The 15,448-nt window shown below is 43.3% G+C and overlaps 2 protein-coding genes across 3 annotated transcripts; both read left to right on the top strand.

Annotated features, from left to right (window-relative positions):
* The first annotated feature begins 170 nt into the window (after positions 1 to 170).
* On the top strand, positions 171 to 6,345 carry p3h3 (prolyl 3-hydroxylase 3). Its single transcript, XM_079275893.1, has 16 exons — positions 171 to 471; positions 1,562 to 1,746; positions 1,840 to 1,998; positions 2,425 to 2,617; positions 2,729 to 2,860; positions 2,996 to 3,138; positions 3,302 to 3,391; positions 3,471 to 3,523; positions 3,609 to 3,688; positions 3,784 to 3,911; positions 3,998 to 4,093; positions 4,217 to 4,367; positions 4,533 to 4,650; positions 4,815 to 4,890; positions 4,973 to 5,113; positions 5,856 to 6,345. Exons 1-16 carry the CDS (start codon positions 177 to 179, stop codon positions 6,024 to 6,026), a joined length of 2,211 nt encoding a protein of 736 aa, XP_079132019.1. The 5' UTR covers positions 171 to 176; the 3' UTR covers positions 6,027 to 6,345.
* Positions 6,346 to 11,042: 4,697 nt separating this feature from the next.
* Positions 11,043 to 14,748, top strand: gnb3a (guanine nucleotide binding protein (G protein), beta polypeptide 3a). 2 transcript variants are annotated; one of them, XM_079275906.1, is made up of 10 exons: positions 11,086 to 11,145; positions 11,747 to 11,888; positions 12,036 to 12,155; positions 12,327 to 12,472; positions 12,980 to 13,043; positions 13,498 to 13,660; positions 13,770 to 13,836; positions 13,928 to 14,129; positions 14,209 to 14,425; positions 14,611 to 14,748. In XM_079275906.1, exons 3-10 carry the CDS (start codon positions 12,099 to 12,101, stop codon positions 14,715 to 14,717), a joined length of 1,023 nt encoding a protein of 340 aa, XP_079132032.1. In that variant the 5' UTR covers positions 11,086 to 11,145; positions 11,747 to 11,888; positions 12,036 to 12,098; the 3' UTR covers positions 14,718 to 14,748. The 2 variants fall into 2 exon arrangements, with proteins under 2 accessions (XP_079132031.1, XP_079132032.1); XM_079275905.1 differs by lacking the exon at positions 11,747 to 11,888 and having other exon boundaries at positions 11,043 to 11,145.
* Positions 14,749 to 15,448: the final 700 nt, after the last annotated feature.

A 15,448-nucleotide genomic window follows, 5' to 3' on the forward strand; every position in this document is an offset into this window, starting at 1 on the left:
AAACCTTAAACTAACGACAGTATCAATCGGAAACGTTAGCGGGGAGCAATAGTGAATACATGTGAAACCACAATCTCTATTATAAACATTCTGGATGGCACTCTCCTTCATTCCCCAAATATCTCCATAGTCCCTCCTCTTCTCCCAACTCCTCCACGGGGTTTGTTTCTCTCACCATGGCGCTGCACTCGGAGCATTCCTCTGTATACGTGGCGTTTCATTTTGTTGTTATTGCATTACTTAATTTAACTTCAGTAACTCCGGGAAGAGGCAGCTCACATGCATTGTCACTGCTGCAGCCGTATGATTTATTGTATTACAGTGGAGTACGGTCATACTTTAGTGAGGAGTGGGTGAAGACTGCAGAGCTGCTGGAGAAAGCCATCATAACCAAGGAATCACTGTTTAGAGTCCGCAGGCAGTGTCATGATGACTGTGTGGCAGCAGGGAGAGATGCATTTAATAGACTGGGTAAGTTACGATGTGTGTGTATGGAGAGAGAGTGTGTGCTCTTACATGGAGTCAATAATGGGCCAATTTGTTATTATGGGCTTGTTCATTAGGTATTTATTAGTAATTCCTTTATCTACATTGACAATACATGAATTTAACTCACATTTCAATGATACAACACAGTCAGTAACTTGTTAATGAAATGTAACACTTCACTGTCATTACTTCGCCATGGCCTATTCCTGTGGAAATGAAGCCATGTTTACTTGTGTGTCTTTATATTATGGCCTTAGTGTGTAGCTACAACAGTTATCAACATGCTGAAAGTAATGAAATCAGTTTGTCTTGGTAACCACTGACCTATACAATGCATACATTTATTAAGTTATTGATGAATTCATAGAAATAAAAAAAACAAATTACAAAATGTTTGCTTTAAGTTATCACATTTCGCTGTTTTCCTTTACATGTTGTTACCAGAATTAGGCCTTGAAGTTAGATAAACAAACTGCTTTAGATAATTACCGGTGAAAAAATAGACAACTTTTAAGTAACTGGCTGCTTTCCTGATTCTCAGTTTCTGAATTGCAAAATCAAAAAAAAGGAGTCGAAAAACATAAATATAAATTAGGTTTATTGCTTAATAAATAATTTTGTAAATGTAGCATTTGAACTCTTTTGGGTTGCAAAGTTCCGGTAATATATTTAAATTGGAGACTTCCTGTGGTAATTTATGGGAATTCAAATGAAATGACGTAATAAAATGGAAATATAGGGTTTAATGTTATCTGCTTAGACTGGAGGCTATTCACCATATCATATGCAGACATAATCCATTACGTTGCCAAATATGGCATTGATATCCATTCATTTGTCAAATTCATACAGTGTGGAATGGGCCATGTGGAGAGTTAGCTCGCAAGTTCACTAATGTTAAAAAATGTAGACGACAATGAGGGCTGTGTGCAACTGTATACCCCAAATGTTGACGATGCTTAAGCTATATTTATTAATTAGATGTTATCATCTTCTGTTTTAAGGATGGGCCATGTTCAATCATACAGTATATTTCACTCCCAAAAATGATTCATGTTTTCTGTATCGTTAGACTCTGAAGGGGGGAGTCTGTGGGACCTCTGGACCTTGGATTGGATTCAGCAGAAGGCTGAATGTTTGAGGTTCTGTATCGGCGGCTCTGTCACACCTGCAGGACAGCTCCCCGTTTCTACCGACATAGAGTATGAATTCAGCATGCGCAACCCTTACAACTACCTGCAGGTCACGTACTACAAGGTAAGCCTCAAAGCGGCATTTAGAGACATATACAACTCAATGTCTATGCTGTGACTCTCTAACCCCATTTACTCTCCTCTTCCTGCACATCAGCTGGAAAAGTTGCAGAAGGCGGCATCAGCAGCTCACACCTACTTTGTGGCCAACCCCAGTCACTTAGAGATGAGGAACAACATTGAGAAGTACAGACGCATGGAGGGAGTGACCGAGGAGGCCTTCCAGGACAGTGAGCTTGAGAATGAGAAGCACTGGGTGAGGAGGGAGGGATGATGTCTTTGTAAAGGAGAGGGGCGTGGAGAAGCAGCAGGTATTCGGTTAACGTCACCCAGAAATCATGTAGCGTAATGTCCATGAACTGCCTTGGTTTGCCTGTTCTTATGTTTGTTCACTCGGAAAAGGATCAATATTAACATTTTACATTTCAGTTCATCACTTTCTAAGGGCTTGGAATTTTATATACTAAAGTACATGATTTAATTTGGCTAAACAGGACTGGTCTATTGGGTCAACATCAAAAGGAGGGATGGGACAGTCTTCTTTGTTGCAGAAAACTATTTAAAGATGTGAGTTTAGAAAGACAGCCATGGCCTGAGGGACTGAATTCCTTACTCTCACTCTCACTATTATGCAACCATGTAATGTCATGTAATGTCTCTCTTTACGTGTCATCAAACTCAGGTCCTGTATGATTCTGCGGTTCAGTGTGAGGCCTCCTCCGACTGGGTGCAAGCAGCAGAGAAATGGAAAGCTTGTGTGAACAACACACTGCGGCAGACAGACGAGTGCAGGGTGCAGTGCGAGGTGGCCCCCCAAAGGCTGCCAGAGGACAGGGGAGTGAACAGTAATGATGGCGTGTTCGAGAAGGCTGCAGGTATGAAAAAAAAAAAACACACATACACAAAGGCCCCCAGACTGAGGCTTTACTTTTCCGCAGAAAGAGGATGAAAAGGACCCGATGACCCTACATTTCTTTCCCGTCTAGCTCTTTCCCTCTCCGTGCTGTCGTGCCAGCAGTCCTGCGTGACTCAGGTAGCCACAAGACCCGGAAGGATTTCTTCTCAGGAGGACTTCCTGCCCACACAGCTGGAGCATCTGCATATTGCACAGTTTAAAGGTCAGTGTTTAGAGCAAGATAACTCCATGTTATGATACAGTCTCTGTGTAGCTTCCTCTGAATTGTTCTTTGTGTCAGTATATTTTCACTCTTAAGTGCCACTCCTCCTCATTTTGTATTCCTGCTTCGTCACAGCTGGTGATATAAGTGGAGCAGTGCAGACACTTCGCTCCCTTCTCTTGTTTTACCCCTCTGACAAGGACTCCTTAGACAACCTGCAGCTCTACTATGAGACACTAGGGGGCGACACAGAGTCACAGGGCACACAGCCTGCTCAGGTAACGTCCATTACATTCTAATCACTAAAAACTATGGCAGTAATAATCGAAGGTCCTTAGGATTCACTGTCTAGTCCTTTCAGAGATGCAGACTTCAGATATATATTTCATTTCGTTGCTTGTGTTCCTGCTGACGATATGTTTGTGTGTATTTGTCACACAGGAGATTGTCAGATACTTTGGTCGTGCTTTGGAGGAGAAGAGGCTTCTCTATTTTGGTATGGAGAACCTTGACTTCAGTTTCACAGACCCAGTGAGTACTCAGGCAAACGCAGGCTATTGTGATCCCCAAAATGACATCCCCAAATGTCATGACTTTTCTTTCCCTTTAGGATCTTTGGACTCCAGAAGATGTCGTACCTGAATCACTGAGAAATAATTGGAGGTGAGAATGACAGAAGAAAATCCATTCTGTGTCAAGAGCTCTTGTAAAGGTTTATGGAAAGTTCAACTTATTGTTTCACTTTCAGAGCTGAAAAAGAGAAAATAAATGATAAGATAAAGGAAGGAGAGCAGAAAGAGGAAGTGGACGACAGTGGCTTTTTTTCAGGTGAGACAATCACCCTATGATTGATGGTTGAGTCTGTAGTAGTCAAGATTTTACCAATTTCCTCTCTCATCCTCTCTCTATTGTCCTCGCTCCAGGTGGTCCAGTCCTCCAGGTGGGTGTGACCATCACCATGGATGACCAGGTTATGAACGGGACCAATCGCGTAGTACTCGACGGAGTCATGACTGAGAAAGAGTGTGACAGAATACTGCAGTTAGCAACAGTAAGTTCAGATCGTTAAAGAGTCCGGCCTGCTTCAATAGAAAGAGGGGGCACGCTCTCCTATCCTTTTCCTCTTGTCTCTCACAGGCTGCAGCATCTGCTGGGTATGGTTACCGGGGAAGACGGTCTCCGCACACGCCTCATGAGACGTTTGAGGGTCTGACCGTCCTCAGGGCTGCAAAGGTGGGTGAACAGGGGACAATGGAAATATAACAAGCATCACATTGTCTTGGTGTGCAGTGCTGATCTCATGCTGTAACATAATTCATGAAGCTGGTATTTTTCAAACACAATCTTCTTTCCCAGTTGGTGCATGATGGTATGGTGAACCAATCAGATGCCCGGCTGTTACACGAGCTGGGCGAGAGAGTGAGAGAGCTGCTGCACTCCTACTTCAGGAGCCCCTCAGGACTCTTCACCTCTTTCACACACCTGGTCTGCCGCAGTGCTGTCGCAGGTAACACCAGCGTTACCCACATCTCTCTTGAGGGAGGTCATTATTACTTGCTGAATGAAATGTAAAAGTGCTGACCATGTGGAAGTAGGACAACTACGAGGACTTTAATACTGTGAATTTAGATGTTTTCTTTTGGTCAGAAAATAATATTTTCTATGCCCTTAGGTGATCAGGAGGGCAGGCTGGATCTGTCTCATCCTGTCCATGTTGACAACTGTCTCCTTGAGCCAGAGACCAATCAGTGCTGGAGGGAACCACCAGCATTCACACACAGAGACCTCAGGTGCACAAAAATAGTCTTAGCAAGCAGGAAGAACACAGCAGCCAAAAAGAGAAATTGTATTAGTATGTAAAAATGTAAAACTACATCAACAAGATTTAGTTGTGAATTGAATTTAATTCCCAGCTTAACTGAGACCATAATGGTTGTTCTTATTTCTCCCACAGTGCCATTCTCTACCTGAATGACAACTTTAATGGAGGAGATTTGTTCTTCACTAACAGGGATGCCAAGACAATAACAGTGAGTCACTTTTTAACCTTAATTCCAGCTTCCATCTGAGCTCACTTTCCTTAACCTCTTCCCTCTTCCTCCGTGTCTCCAGGCTCGAGTGAAACCCAGCTGCGGGCGACTGGTGGGCTTCTCCTCAGGTCCAGTGAATCCACATGGTGTTACTGCATTGACCAGGGGCCGGCGGTGCGCGCTGGCCCTCTGGTTCACAAAAGAGAAGATATACAGGGACATGGTGAGCATTATGACGGCACACAGCAGTGACCTCGCCCTCAGGCCGGACCTGTCGCCTGCAGTCACGTGATTGTTCATGTCGTGACACCGGTGTTGGATAACAAGACCAGCTGGAGTGCAATGCAAATCTGGTGGTTGTTTTCATGTTTGAGCATTTACAATGCCCGGCCTTAGATCATACCAGGTCAGTGTCCTTTAGATTCATCATCTATTTGTACACATCTTTTAATAGTTATAGTAGCTTATCCAGTTCAGCGTTCAGCATCATGCAGACTATCTAACTCCTCATACACTTGACACTGTGTACGTTTTAAAAGGAAGAAACAACACATTCTTCTTCTTGAAAATGGCAAGTTGAATTCATAAGCAATAAAACACACCCTGGCTTACGTGGTCTCGTGTTAGCTAAGTTTACGCAGATACTACTGTGTAACTGATATTGCTTTATTGGTGCAGTTACTTTATATTTTAATATTTACCGTTATTGAGTTGTCGCTGGTACAGCCACAGCTACATGGACTCACTTTAATAGAGGAGAACCACTTTGTGCTGGCTGAGCCTCCTCACTAATATCACTTACCACAGAAGAAGAAGAAAACAAGAACAATTGAAATAACTGGTTTCAGAATATTTATCCAGAATGAACAAGGACCTGAATTAACATGACTCGAGAAAGGGAATACATGTAATCGGTTGCCACCAGTTTGATCTGTCATTGCTATGCTTTTCTTCGTCTCCCTCAGGAGCGAGAGGAGGCCGAGGCCATGTGGGCTGCAGGTGGACAGAATGTGGCGAAAAAGGACAAGGAGGAGCCGGACGGCGGCGCCACCCCTGCCAGGAACGCTCGGAACCAAGCACCGACGGAGAGGAGCAGAGGGAGAGGCAGAGTGACGGGGGGCAAAGATGAACTGTGAGAGCCAGAACAAACCTGAACCTCACAACACTGGAATACATTTTCATCTGCTTCCACCATCCCACCACAGGACCATTACACCAACCGTGAACACATGTTTTTCCGTTTTTCCGTCACTCTCTTCATCTTGCGGCCTCTTTATGTAAAGCTGCTTGCTTGCTTGTATATACTGTATTTCTACTGTATATGATGGAGATAAGTGAGGGAAACATGGTCCTTTCCTTCCTCTAAAGTCAATCTGTACTTTTGTTTTTAGCAGCTTACTGACCGAAATCACTCCCTTTAAAAAGGAAGAGAATAAAAGAAGAAATAAAAATGTCGCTTGAGTACTACATATACCACATCCACACAAGTGAGGGACTAAAAGAGCATTTGAGACAGTAATCGATGAAGAGATTACCTCACACACACTGTGGCTGCTTGCTGATTACAATTAAAACCGGAAGGTTAGTACTTTTCTAAGTCTGTTCTGTTAAGAGTAGAAACATGTCATAAAATATGCTGCGAGACATCACGGCAGTAAGAAACTGTAAAAGAAGTTTAAGGCAGTACATAAGAAACTACAGTCCAAAGCGGTAAGAGGGAGAAACGGGAACAGAGAAAGAGACAGAGACAGAGAGAAAGAGGTGCACAGGAGGGGAAAAGGATAGAAATAGAGAGATTACCGTTAATCTCTCAGGAATGAGTGCATTTGTTTATGAAGCTTAAAAAATCTCCCATTTAGAATATGGAATAGTAATCCAGCGAGAGATCATTTAATCATTCACGTCCAGCAGAGTGACCACCCACTTCCATCTCATCTGTCCCATTACAACCAGTGCCTCCTTTTCAGCCCACTCGGCTTTCGTCTGGTGCATCAGATACTGAGACAACTACTGTTTATGGCCCATATTAACACTCTCACTCCCCCCTGTGTTATAATCCCCCGCCGCTGCAGAATTGGGTCAGCAGGCCGTTTAATGGAGCTCTGGTTTTAACCTTTTCCCTCCTTCACTCGCTGAAACCATGTCGCACCCTAAAAGTGTGCATTAATCTTCTCTTAAGTAGGTGTTATGTCTACATAATGCATCCTAGATATCCTCACTAAGCACCCTGGCCGTCTACTGTTCTAATTACACACTTGGCAAAAGAGCATGACATTTATAGCAGTATGATGTCATATTTCCATATTTTATGTGATTAGCAGAAAGTATGTAAGGCCTACAGTTTAGTTATAAAACTGAAATCAAAGCATCCTACAGTCATAACTGACTGATGTGTGTAGTGAGTAGTTGACATGACCACTCGTCCCTTATGCTGCACTTCCACACATTAACTCTGCTACTAATTGTGGCCCACACATATCATTAGATACAAACATAACATGATAACTAATAGGAGGATTAACATTTATGATTCTCCATTCATGTCACAATAGTTGTTTGTGACATTTAATCCAGTCACCCCTCCCCTCTCCACCCACTCACCCCCCATTTATTGAAAACACGGTTAAAGGTTTAGTGACCCTTGCTGGTATTTATAGACTTTAAAAAAAATCTGCTTCCCTAACAATGAGTTGGTTTTTGTACAAACTTCATGTGACTTTAAATGACACAAAAACTAAAGCGATGTCAGTTACAACGCAAGCTACAAGTACTAGAAGTATTGTTTGAGTCACTTCCCTCGAGCAGGAGGCTGCGGTCCAAAACCTCACGCCACAAAAACAGTTTCTTCCTGTCAGCAGTCAGGCTCATCAAGGCCCACTGACTCTGTCTCTTACATCCTCGGAACAAACACATTCACACGTCCCTGCATAACGCTTCACTTTAAATAGACACACACCACTTTAATAACATTGTTTGTTTATTTTTCATATCCTATTGTAAATGTTCTTATTTTTTATCTTTAATCATGTCTTATACTATTGTACTGTGTCTATTGTCCTGCACCAATCACCAAGTCGTATGTACACATGTGTACGTGTACAACATTTTATTGTAAGTAACGACACTGGTCTTTAAATAGAAACCCAAAATCTCTCTCTCTCTCCCTCTCTCTCTCGGTCTCTCTCTCTCTGTCTGTCTTTTTCCTGGTCAGTGCGATGCCTAACAAATCCTTTTTTCCCCTCGTTTTGGTTTTCTATCATTTTTACGCTCCGTCTCACAGCCTGCAACTCAATTTCTCCAAATCTAGAGTCACATCCGCCAAAACGACCAGTCTGCTTATGTCATCACCGTGCTTGAGTGAGCAAAGCTGGATACTTTTAAACTTTTGGGAGAAATGTGGTCACCGTATCCTAACAGAGCACCCTCCTGCCTGAAAGTGCTATCTCGTGATAGTGAGCACAAGCTGTGCTATTTCGTAACTAACACAGGTGATTTACTGTTCGATAATGTGTAACAGCTGTGGGTTGCACACTCTCTAACGAGCAAGGGCGAAAATTAAAAGAGGAACCTTCAAGTTTAGGTGTTTGTTTTGCATTTAGGTCCCACCAGAGCAGAACTTGAGCTAACCAGGGGGGCCAAGCAGGGGGCCCAGTGGGTGAGTCATTAGGTCAAACATGACAAAGAAAGAAAACACACAAACAACAAGGAGGACAGACACCGTAGTGCGTTAGCTAGTTTTAGTAGCACATATCCTGTACACTGTAGTATGTCCCTGCCTGGTGGTGCTGTTTGCATGGTAAGATGGATGCTGCAGTTGGTCTCCATATCACCACTCTGCCCTGTCTGATCTCTGCACTGCCCTCTATGCACATACGCTTTCTAAAATTAGCTTCACCTAAGGTTTACAAAACACAAACCCTCCTGCCAGTCATAGATCTTTCAAAGTCTAACTCAGCACCATAAAAAGCCATGTTCCCAGGTCCTCTATTTATCTTCCTACCCCCCTCCCCTCCATGATTTCCATCTCTTAGTTTTTGATTCAAATTCACCCCAGCTTATGTCTCATGACCCCATAACCAAGCTCTGCACCTTGTTTGGTTTCCCCCACTGTCTCCTCTCCCTTTCTGTCTCTTTTTACCCCCCCCCCTCTTTCTGTCCATCCCAGGGTTTATCCCCTCATCACTGATCTCCCTTCATCCCTCCAATCCTCATCTGTTCCTCATAGGAGCAGTGGAGAGAGTGAGTGACGGAGGAATATCCCACTGTCTGTGATACCAACAGTGACTGAGCGGGAGAAAGTGTAGTAACAGGCAGGCTGAACTTATGACAACGACCGGAGGGAGACCACTGGAGGAATAGTGATTGAACATCTACCAAATTACTTTGAGTGGAGTCTCCTAATTGGTGAGTGGATGGTCTCATGTTGGTGTTCACGTTTTTTTGTTCATGCTAGTTGTGAAGTTGTGTCATGACGTTCAGATGGTGATGGTGATGATATAGCCTTAAACTTGTCAAAATGAAAGGGCAGCACACTTACAATATCATGCACATGTGATCTTACACTGTACCATGTAGGACACACATCGAAAATAATATCTCGATATCAAATACGGACATGCCATTCAAAATAATGTCACGACACACATTCAATGCACTTATATGTGTTTTATCTTGTGTTGATGACGCACACAGAGCAGAGGGATTTATATGGGATCAGCAAACAATAATGGCTTTGACTTGTAGATTGATAATCTGACAAAAACAACAACGTTTTGTTGTCTAAATCCTAATACCCTCAGATATAATCTGCATGATAAAACGATGTTAGGTTGTTTGTGTGGCTGTCCCATGCGGGGTGTAAAATTCTGATTCAAAGTGGTAACTTTTAATTTTTTGTAAACTGACTGACTACGCAAGAAAAAGGCAAAATTTACCAAACCACATTTACCAAAATCCTCTATTTTGTTATTTGTCATTTTATATTGATATATGTATGGTTTCAAGAAACTGATAATGAAATAGCCAAAATTTGAATGAAAAATCACATCGATATTTCCGTAAATCAATCCTAGCCATTGATTTACAACATTGCCCACAACAGCTTTATACACCCAGAGATACTAAACGGTTCGCTATCGCAGCATAAACAATGTGGTAAAATACTGCACAGACACGTCATGTTATTTTAGGCGATGAGGAATGCAGGTAAATATAAGGAGTTACAACACAAAAGCCATCAGTCATTTTCATCACAACGGCCATGTTCTCACATCTTGTTTTGCTGTTGTTTTGACTCGGTACCTAATGCACGAGAAGAATACTGGACTTTCAGTTGTAACTGGTTAGGAGATCTGAGTTTTCGGTGAAGATGCAAGCTGTCACTGATCAGACTCAAGTTGATAGGCCCAGTCACACCGAAAACAGGCTCCCATTCTCACAACTCCCTCTGCGTCCTCCAGCTGCCCCCACATCCCTTTCTCCATCTCTTATCCAGATGCAAAGAGCAGTCAGTAAGCGGATGAGAGCAGATTTGATTCAAAAGGCTTCCCTTTAAAATCTCAGCCAGTTGGATTTAAAACTCACTCTCCTGCCTCGCCTCTTACCCTCCACCCCCCACTCTCCCTCCCCTCCCTCTGCCTCCTCTTCTCTCTGGCTGGGTTAATGCACTTCGCCATCCAACAAGCTCTAGCAGTCATTTAATCACATGGAACAATGGAAGGTGACCCAGGAACAGAATGGCAAAAGGGTAATAGCACAACTAAAACACTCAAGCATTCATTACAACACTCATTATCGAAGCAATTTACCATCTGGAACAAAGGCCTACAATCCCCTGTTACCAACTTTAGGGACAATGTAGACATCAGCGGTTTAAGGTCGGACACCTATACTGTAGCTGCTGAGGTGTTTGGCGCACTGCACTACTATAAAGGCCATGAATCAGCACTATCATTTTATTTCAACACATTTCAGTCCATCCTTCCATTCACTTTAAGCATTAGATAGATAAAGGATAGAGCCAAGTCGCAAACAATTAAAGCAAATCTCTTTCTTTCACAGAGTCACTCCCTCCTTCCCTCCCTTCCTCTCCTTGTCACTTCAAACAAATTAGAAGCAAATCCACTTGGTCATGTGTTTTGACAGGGACACTCATTCAAATAGTGAGACAGACAGAGAGAGAGGGATTGCTGCAGGGATGCACGTATGCGATAAGATCAGCACAAGTTATTCCCTCGACTCCTATCGGTTTTCAAGGTAAGATAAAAGAAAATAGCATCGTGACAATTAGTTCCTCACAAGAGACAAAAGTCATTTGTGATATCTGCACGTGTGCGGTTGAAGGGGGGGGGGGTGTTGTTGTTGAGGTTGGTCTTGCTGCTTTACTATCCAGTCAGTGTCATGTCTCTTTGGTTGGATCTGTAAAATCAGCTTCGTGACTCTGCCTTTTCCACTTGTGCCTTGATTACATTTGACACAGTGTATGAGTTTGTTCATTAGGTGATTGGTTTACTGCTAAAATGTGCTCGTTTAATCATGACATTGCCAAATTCAATAGCCATCAACATTAGGTGACAGCTCACTGGAGCATCGAATGGCTCAAACCAACTATCACGACTGTGAATGTGTTGACAAGGGAGAGGTGAAACACTGATGACATTGTTACAGGACATACTGGTTTGTGTGTACATTCTGGGTGAGGATGTGTGCTCTCCATATAGGTGTGACATCATCTGAAGAGCAAATACTTTCGCTGTTAATAATGTCCTTCTTGAATATTCATGCAGTGTGTGTGTGTGTGTGTGTGTGTGTGTGTGTGCGTGTGCGTGTGTGTGTGCGTGCGTGCGTGCGTGTGCAGGTGTAAGTTTGTTCTGTGGGTTTCTGTGTGTACTCCTGCGTGTTTGTGAACGTTTGCAAAGTAGACGAGGGCCAGTTTGACTTGCAAAATAGCATTTACTTGGAGACTGGAGCTGGGGAGGATTAAAAACCGTCAGGTGCAGGTAAACGGCCAGCATGAAGTATTTATACAGCGAATGCTAGAACTACTGGAAAATATACGTTTTCTTGAATAATATCTTGGTAACTAATTTCTGTTTTTGTTCTCTCCCCACCTCTCTTCTTCTTCTTCTTCTTCTTCTTAATTTCAGGATTATCAGCTTTCCTGCCATCTCTCCTGTCTCCATTGGTGACAGCGCCTAACAACCATCGCCATGGGTGAAATGGAGGAATTGCGAAAGGAGGCGGAGAGTCTCAAAGACCAGATCACTGTCAGTATCATCTGTAATAAACAATGTGGCTGCCCACAGTATTCATCATTACCATTATGTGGCTTTCCTTTTCACTTTGACCTGAAGACATTTCTTCCCCAAATGTTTCTAACCACATCTTAGATCAATACTGGCAGTAACCTGTATTTGGTGTTTGTGTCTACTCCTCAGGCAGCTCGTAAGACGGTACAGGACACCACACTGCAAGAAGCAGCAGCCGGGATCACCGCGGTGGGACGCGTCCAGTTGAAGACCAGGAAAACACTAAGGGGTCACCTTGCCAAGATCTACGCGATGCACTGGGGCACTGACTCCACGTAAATACACAGCATGTTGTACTCATATTGAAAGAGCACCTGCACCTGCAATTCTGATTGGTGTATTAGATTAGTTCAGTACTTTTTAACTGGATGAATTAATAGGAGGAGACATGTTGTGCTCCTTTCCACGTTCAAACTCAGATTTTGGGTTTCTAATAGAACACGTTCAGGCTTTAATGTTTCTCATCTGTCTGTCTGAATATACCTGGATTCACCCTCCGTCTGAACCGCTCTGGTTTAGCAAAGTTTGACGGATTTTTGCATTTCTGACGGCTCGTCTAAAGGCACAGTTTCTGAATACGGGCTTTGTGTATTTCTTTCGTGGATTGAGCTTTTCAATACTTTAACAGTATTTATATAGCAGTTAGACCTGTTTCATAATAAAAAGGACATGAAAATCTCACTTTTTACGATATGGGGCCTTTAATTTAATTTTTTTGCTTACATGTTACCTGTCTCTGTCTCTGTTGTTTTTTTATATCGCTGTCATTGTTACACCCCCAGGTTGTGTGTCAGTGCCTCACAAGATGGAAAACTCATAGTGTGGGACAGCATTACAACCAACAAGGTAGGAAAGAGCAAAAGAGAGGCGCATCATAATTACAGCGATGGCAGATGAGGGTAATGACATTATACATAATACATACATCATTTTCCGATAGGCTGTAAGGAAAATGAAGAGGGTTTAATTTTGAAGAGAAAAGGTAAAAACTTGGCATAAAATACTGAAATTAACAAAATGTTCCAAAAGCGCCAAATCTTAATATCTTCTAAAAAACTAAAGTGACTCAATAAGCAACATGCAACAAAAACCTCTTATGTTATGTTCCCAAAATGTTTCCAACTTTGGCAGAACATATTGTGTTAATGCAGGACCCTGTCGCTTACACTAAGAAGCTGATTAAGAAAATGTGTTTTCGGGGCCTTTAAATGTTCGTGGCTTACATTCAGATGTATCCATTGAAGTGCATTTGGTTTTTAGTGGTTGAAGACACGCGTTTCACCGGTCTTCTGTCCCCCAGGTGAATGCCATCCCTCTCAAGTCATCGTGGGTGATGACTTGTGCCTATGCACCTTCGGGGAACCTCGTGGCTTGTGGCGGTCTGGACAACATGTGCTCCATCTACAACCTCAAGGGCAAGGATGGAAACGTCAAAGTCATGCGTGAGCTGGCGGCACACACAGGTAGGACAATGCAGCTCAGAAGTTAAATCTCTTGAAGTCGCTGGTGTCTCTGAGTCCTCCTTTAACTCACTTACACGACTCCTTACCTGGTGTTTCTTTGTTTGCTCAGGTTACCTGTCCTGCTGTCGTTTCCTCAGTGACACTGAGATCATCACCAGCTCTGGAGACTGCACTTGGTAAGAACACAGTGTGGTTAACTGAACTCAAAAGCATGTTGCAACTTTTATCTCTGTAGTTAAAACACATATAAATATTGTCTCCTTCTAGCGTGCTATGGGACATTGAGACAGGGACAGAAAAGACAATCTTTGCAGGACACCTGGGAGACTGCATGTCCCTGGCCGTGTCCCCAGATTTCAACTTTTTCATCTCAGGGGCGTGTGACTTCACAGCCAAGCTGTGGGACATCAGGGAGGCCCAATGCAGACAGACCTTTTCGGGCCATGAGAGTGACATCAACGCAATTGGGGTGAGGATGAGAAAGACACCAGACGTCTGTATCAGAGCTCAAAGGAGGCCTACTTTCTAATCACTTCTCTGTCTTCCAGTTCTTCCCCAATGGTAACGCAGTGATAACAGGGTCGGATGACGCCACCTGTAAACTGTACGACCTGCGAGCTGACCAGGAGCTCAACACCTACCAGGACTCCAGCATCATGTGCGGGGTCACCTCCCTGGCCCCCTCCGTGTCTGGACGCCTGTTATTGGCTGGCTATGACGACTTCAATGTCAACATCTGGGACACACTGAAATCTGAGCGAGTGGGTAAGTACAGGCGGAAATTAGAGATGTTAAGTGGTTTCAGAAACCGATTTCAAAGCATCTAAAAGCTCCAGTGTTAGACTTCTGATATTGGACGCAGTGTTCTGCATCTGGGTCATGTCAGTGGTATTTGTCAGTGGTACTTTGCTCAGCTCACATCATTATTTTCCTTCTGTGCCGTGGTCAAGGAGTGCTGGCTGGTCATGACAACAGAGTGAGCTGCATCGGAGTGTCCTCAGATGGGATGGCGTGTTGCACAGGATCCTGGGACAGCTTCCTCAAGATATGGAACTGAGGCTGTTCCTCACCAGCGAGCAGAGAGAGAGCAGTGATTATCAGTCTGGTAGAAAGTGAAGAAGATAAAAAAAGAAACAAGAGTTTGAGCAAGAGTTTGAGGGGGTGGGTTGGGGGGGGGGCCGCGTAGGGCGAGAAGAGGGTATTTTAATTGTGCCAAGTCCTATCTAATGTTGGAGAGGGGATGTAATGTGAAGCTTTTCTCCTCTCACATCGCGGTCTCACCTTTCTTCTCACGTAATGGGGGAATTTAGGGGTGGGACAAGGGGTGGGGGTCTCAGTAAAAGATCATTCCTCTTAATAATTTATGATATTGCGGTTCAAATAACCATAACATATGCACATTTGTTGCAGCAATTCAGAGGTCACCCAATGAGAACAATTGCCAACTGGAAATGGTAGCCCGCTGGATGAGACAGAATTGAATACGTGTCAAGTTGCAGCCTGTGAAGGTTCACTCTAGCTATACTAATGTGCTGTGTTTTATATCGAAGCACAAGTTATGTCGTATGAATAATATGAGCAGTTGCGTTGTTTTTGTTTCGGACTGTTCTTAGTTTTGGTAGATTCCCTAGATGCTTACATTTACATTTTCTAACTTTAATTAAAATAGAGTGCTCGTTTGCAGATGTTTAGATCAGTGTTGAGTTGTTTTGTATGTGATTGAAGGACAATATTTACCAGGATTTGGGGACTCCTCCCCCTCCCTCCCTTGTAGCTAGACCTGAAAAG

This window comes from Melanostigma gelatinosum, assembly GCF_949748355.1.
Source record: "Melanostigma gelatinosum genome assembly, chromosome: 9".
Classification (NCBI taxonomy): domain Eukaryota; kingdom Metazoa; phylum Chordata; class Actinopteri; order Perciformes; family Zoarcidae; genus Melanostigma; species Melanostigma gelatinosum.

Excerpts from the sequence above, each read along its gene's own strand:
- p3h3 (XM_079275893.1), top strand. The coding sequence starts at position 177 with ATGGCGCTGCACTCGGAGCATTCCTCTGTATACGTGGCGTTTCATTTT. Across the intron at positions 3,524-3,608 it reads TCACTGAGAAATAATTGGAG|AGCTGAAAAAGAGAAAATAA; the intron begins GTGAGAATGACA and ends TTTCACTTTCAG. Across the intron at positions 3,912-3,997 it reads GAATACTGCAGTTAGCAACA|GCTGCAGCATCTGCTGGGTA; the intron begins GTAAGTTCAGAT and ends TGTCTCTCACAG.
- gnb3a (XM_079275905.1), top strand. The coding sequence starts at position 12,099 with ATGGGTGAAATGGAGGAATTGCGAAAGGAGGCGGAGAGTCTCAAAGAC. Across the intron at positions 12,473-12,979 it reads CACTGGGGCACTGACTCCAC|GTTGTGTGTCAGTGCCTCAC; the intron begins GTAAATACACAG and ends TTACACCCCCAG. Across the intron at positions 13,044-13,497 it reads ACAGCATTACAACCAACAAG|GTGAATGCCATCCCTCTCAA; the intron begins GTAGGAAAGAGC and ends TCTGTCCCCCAG.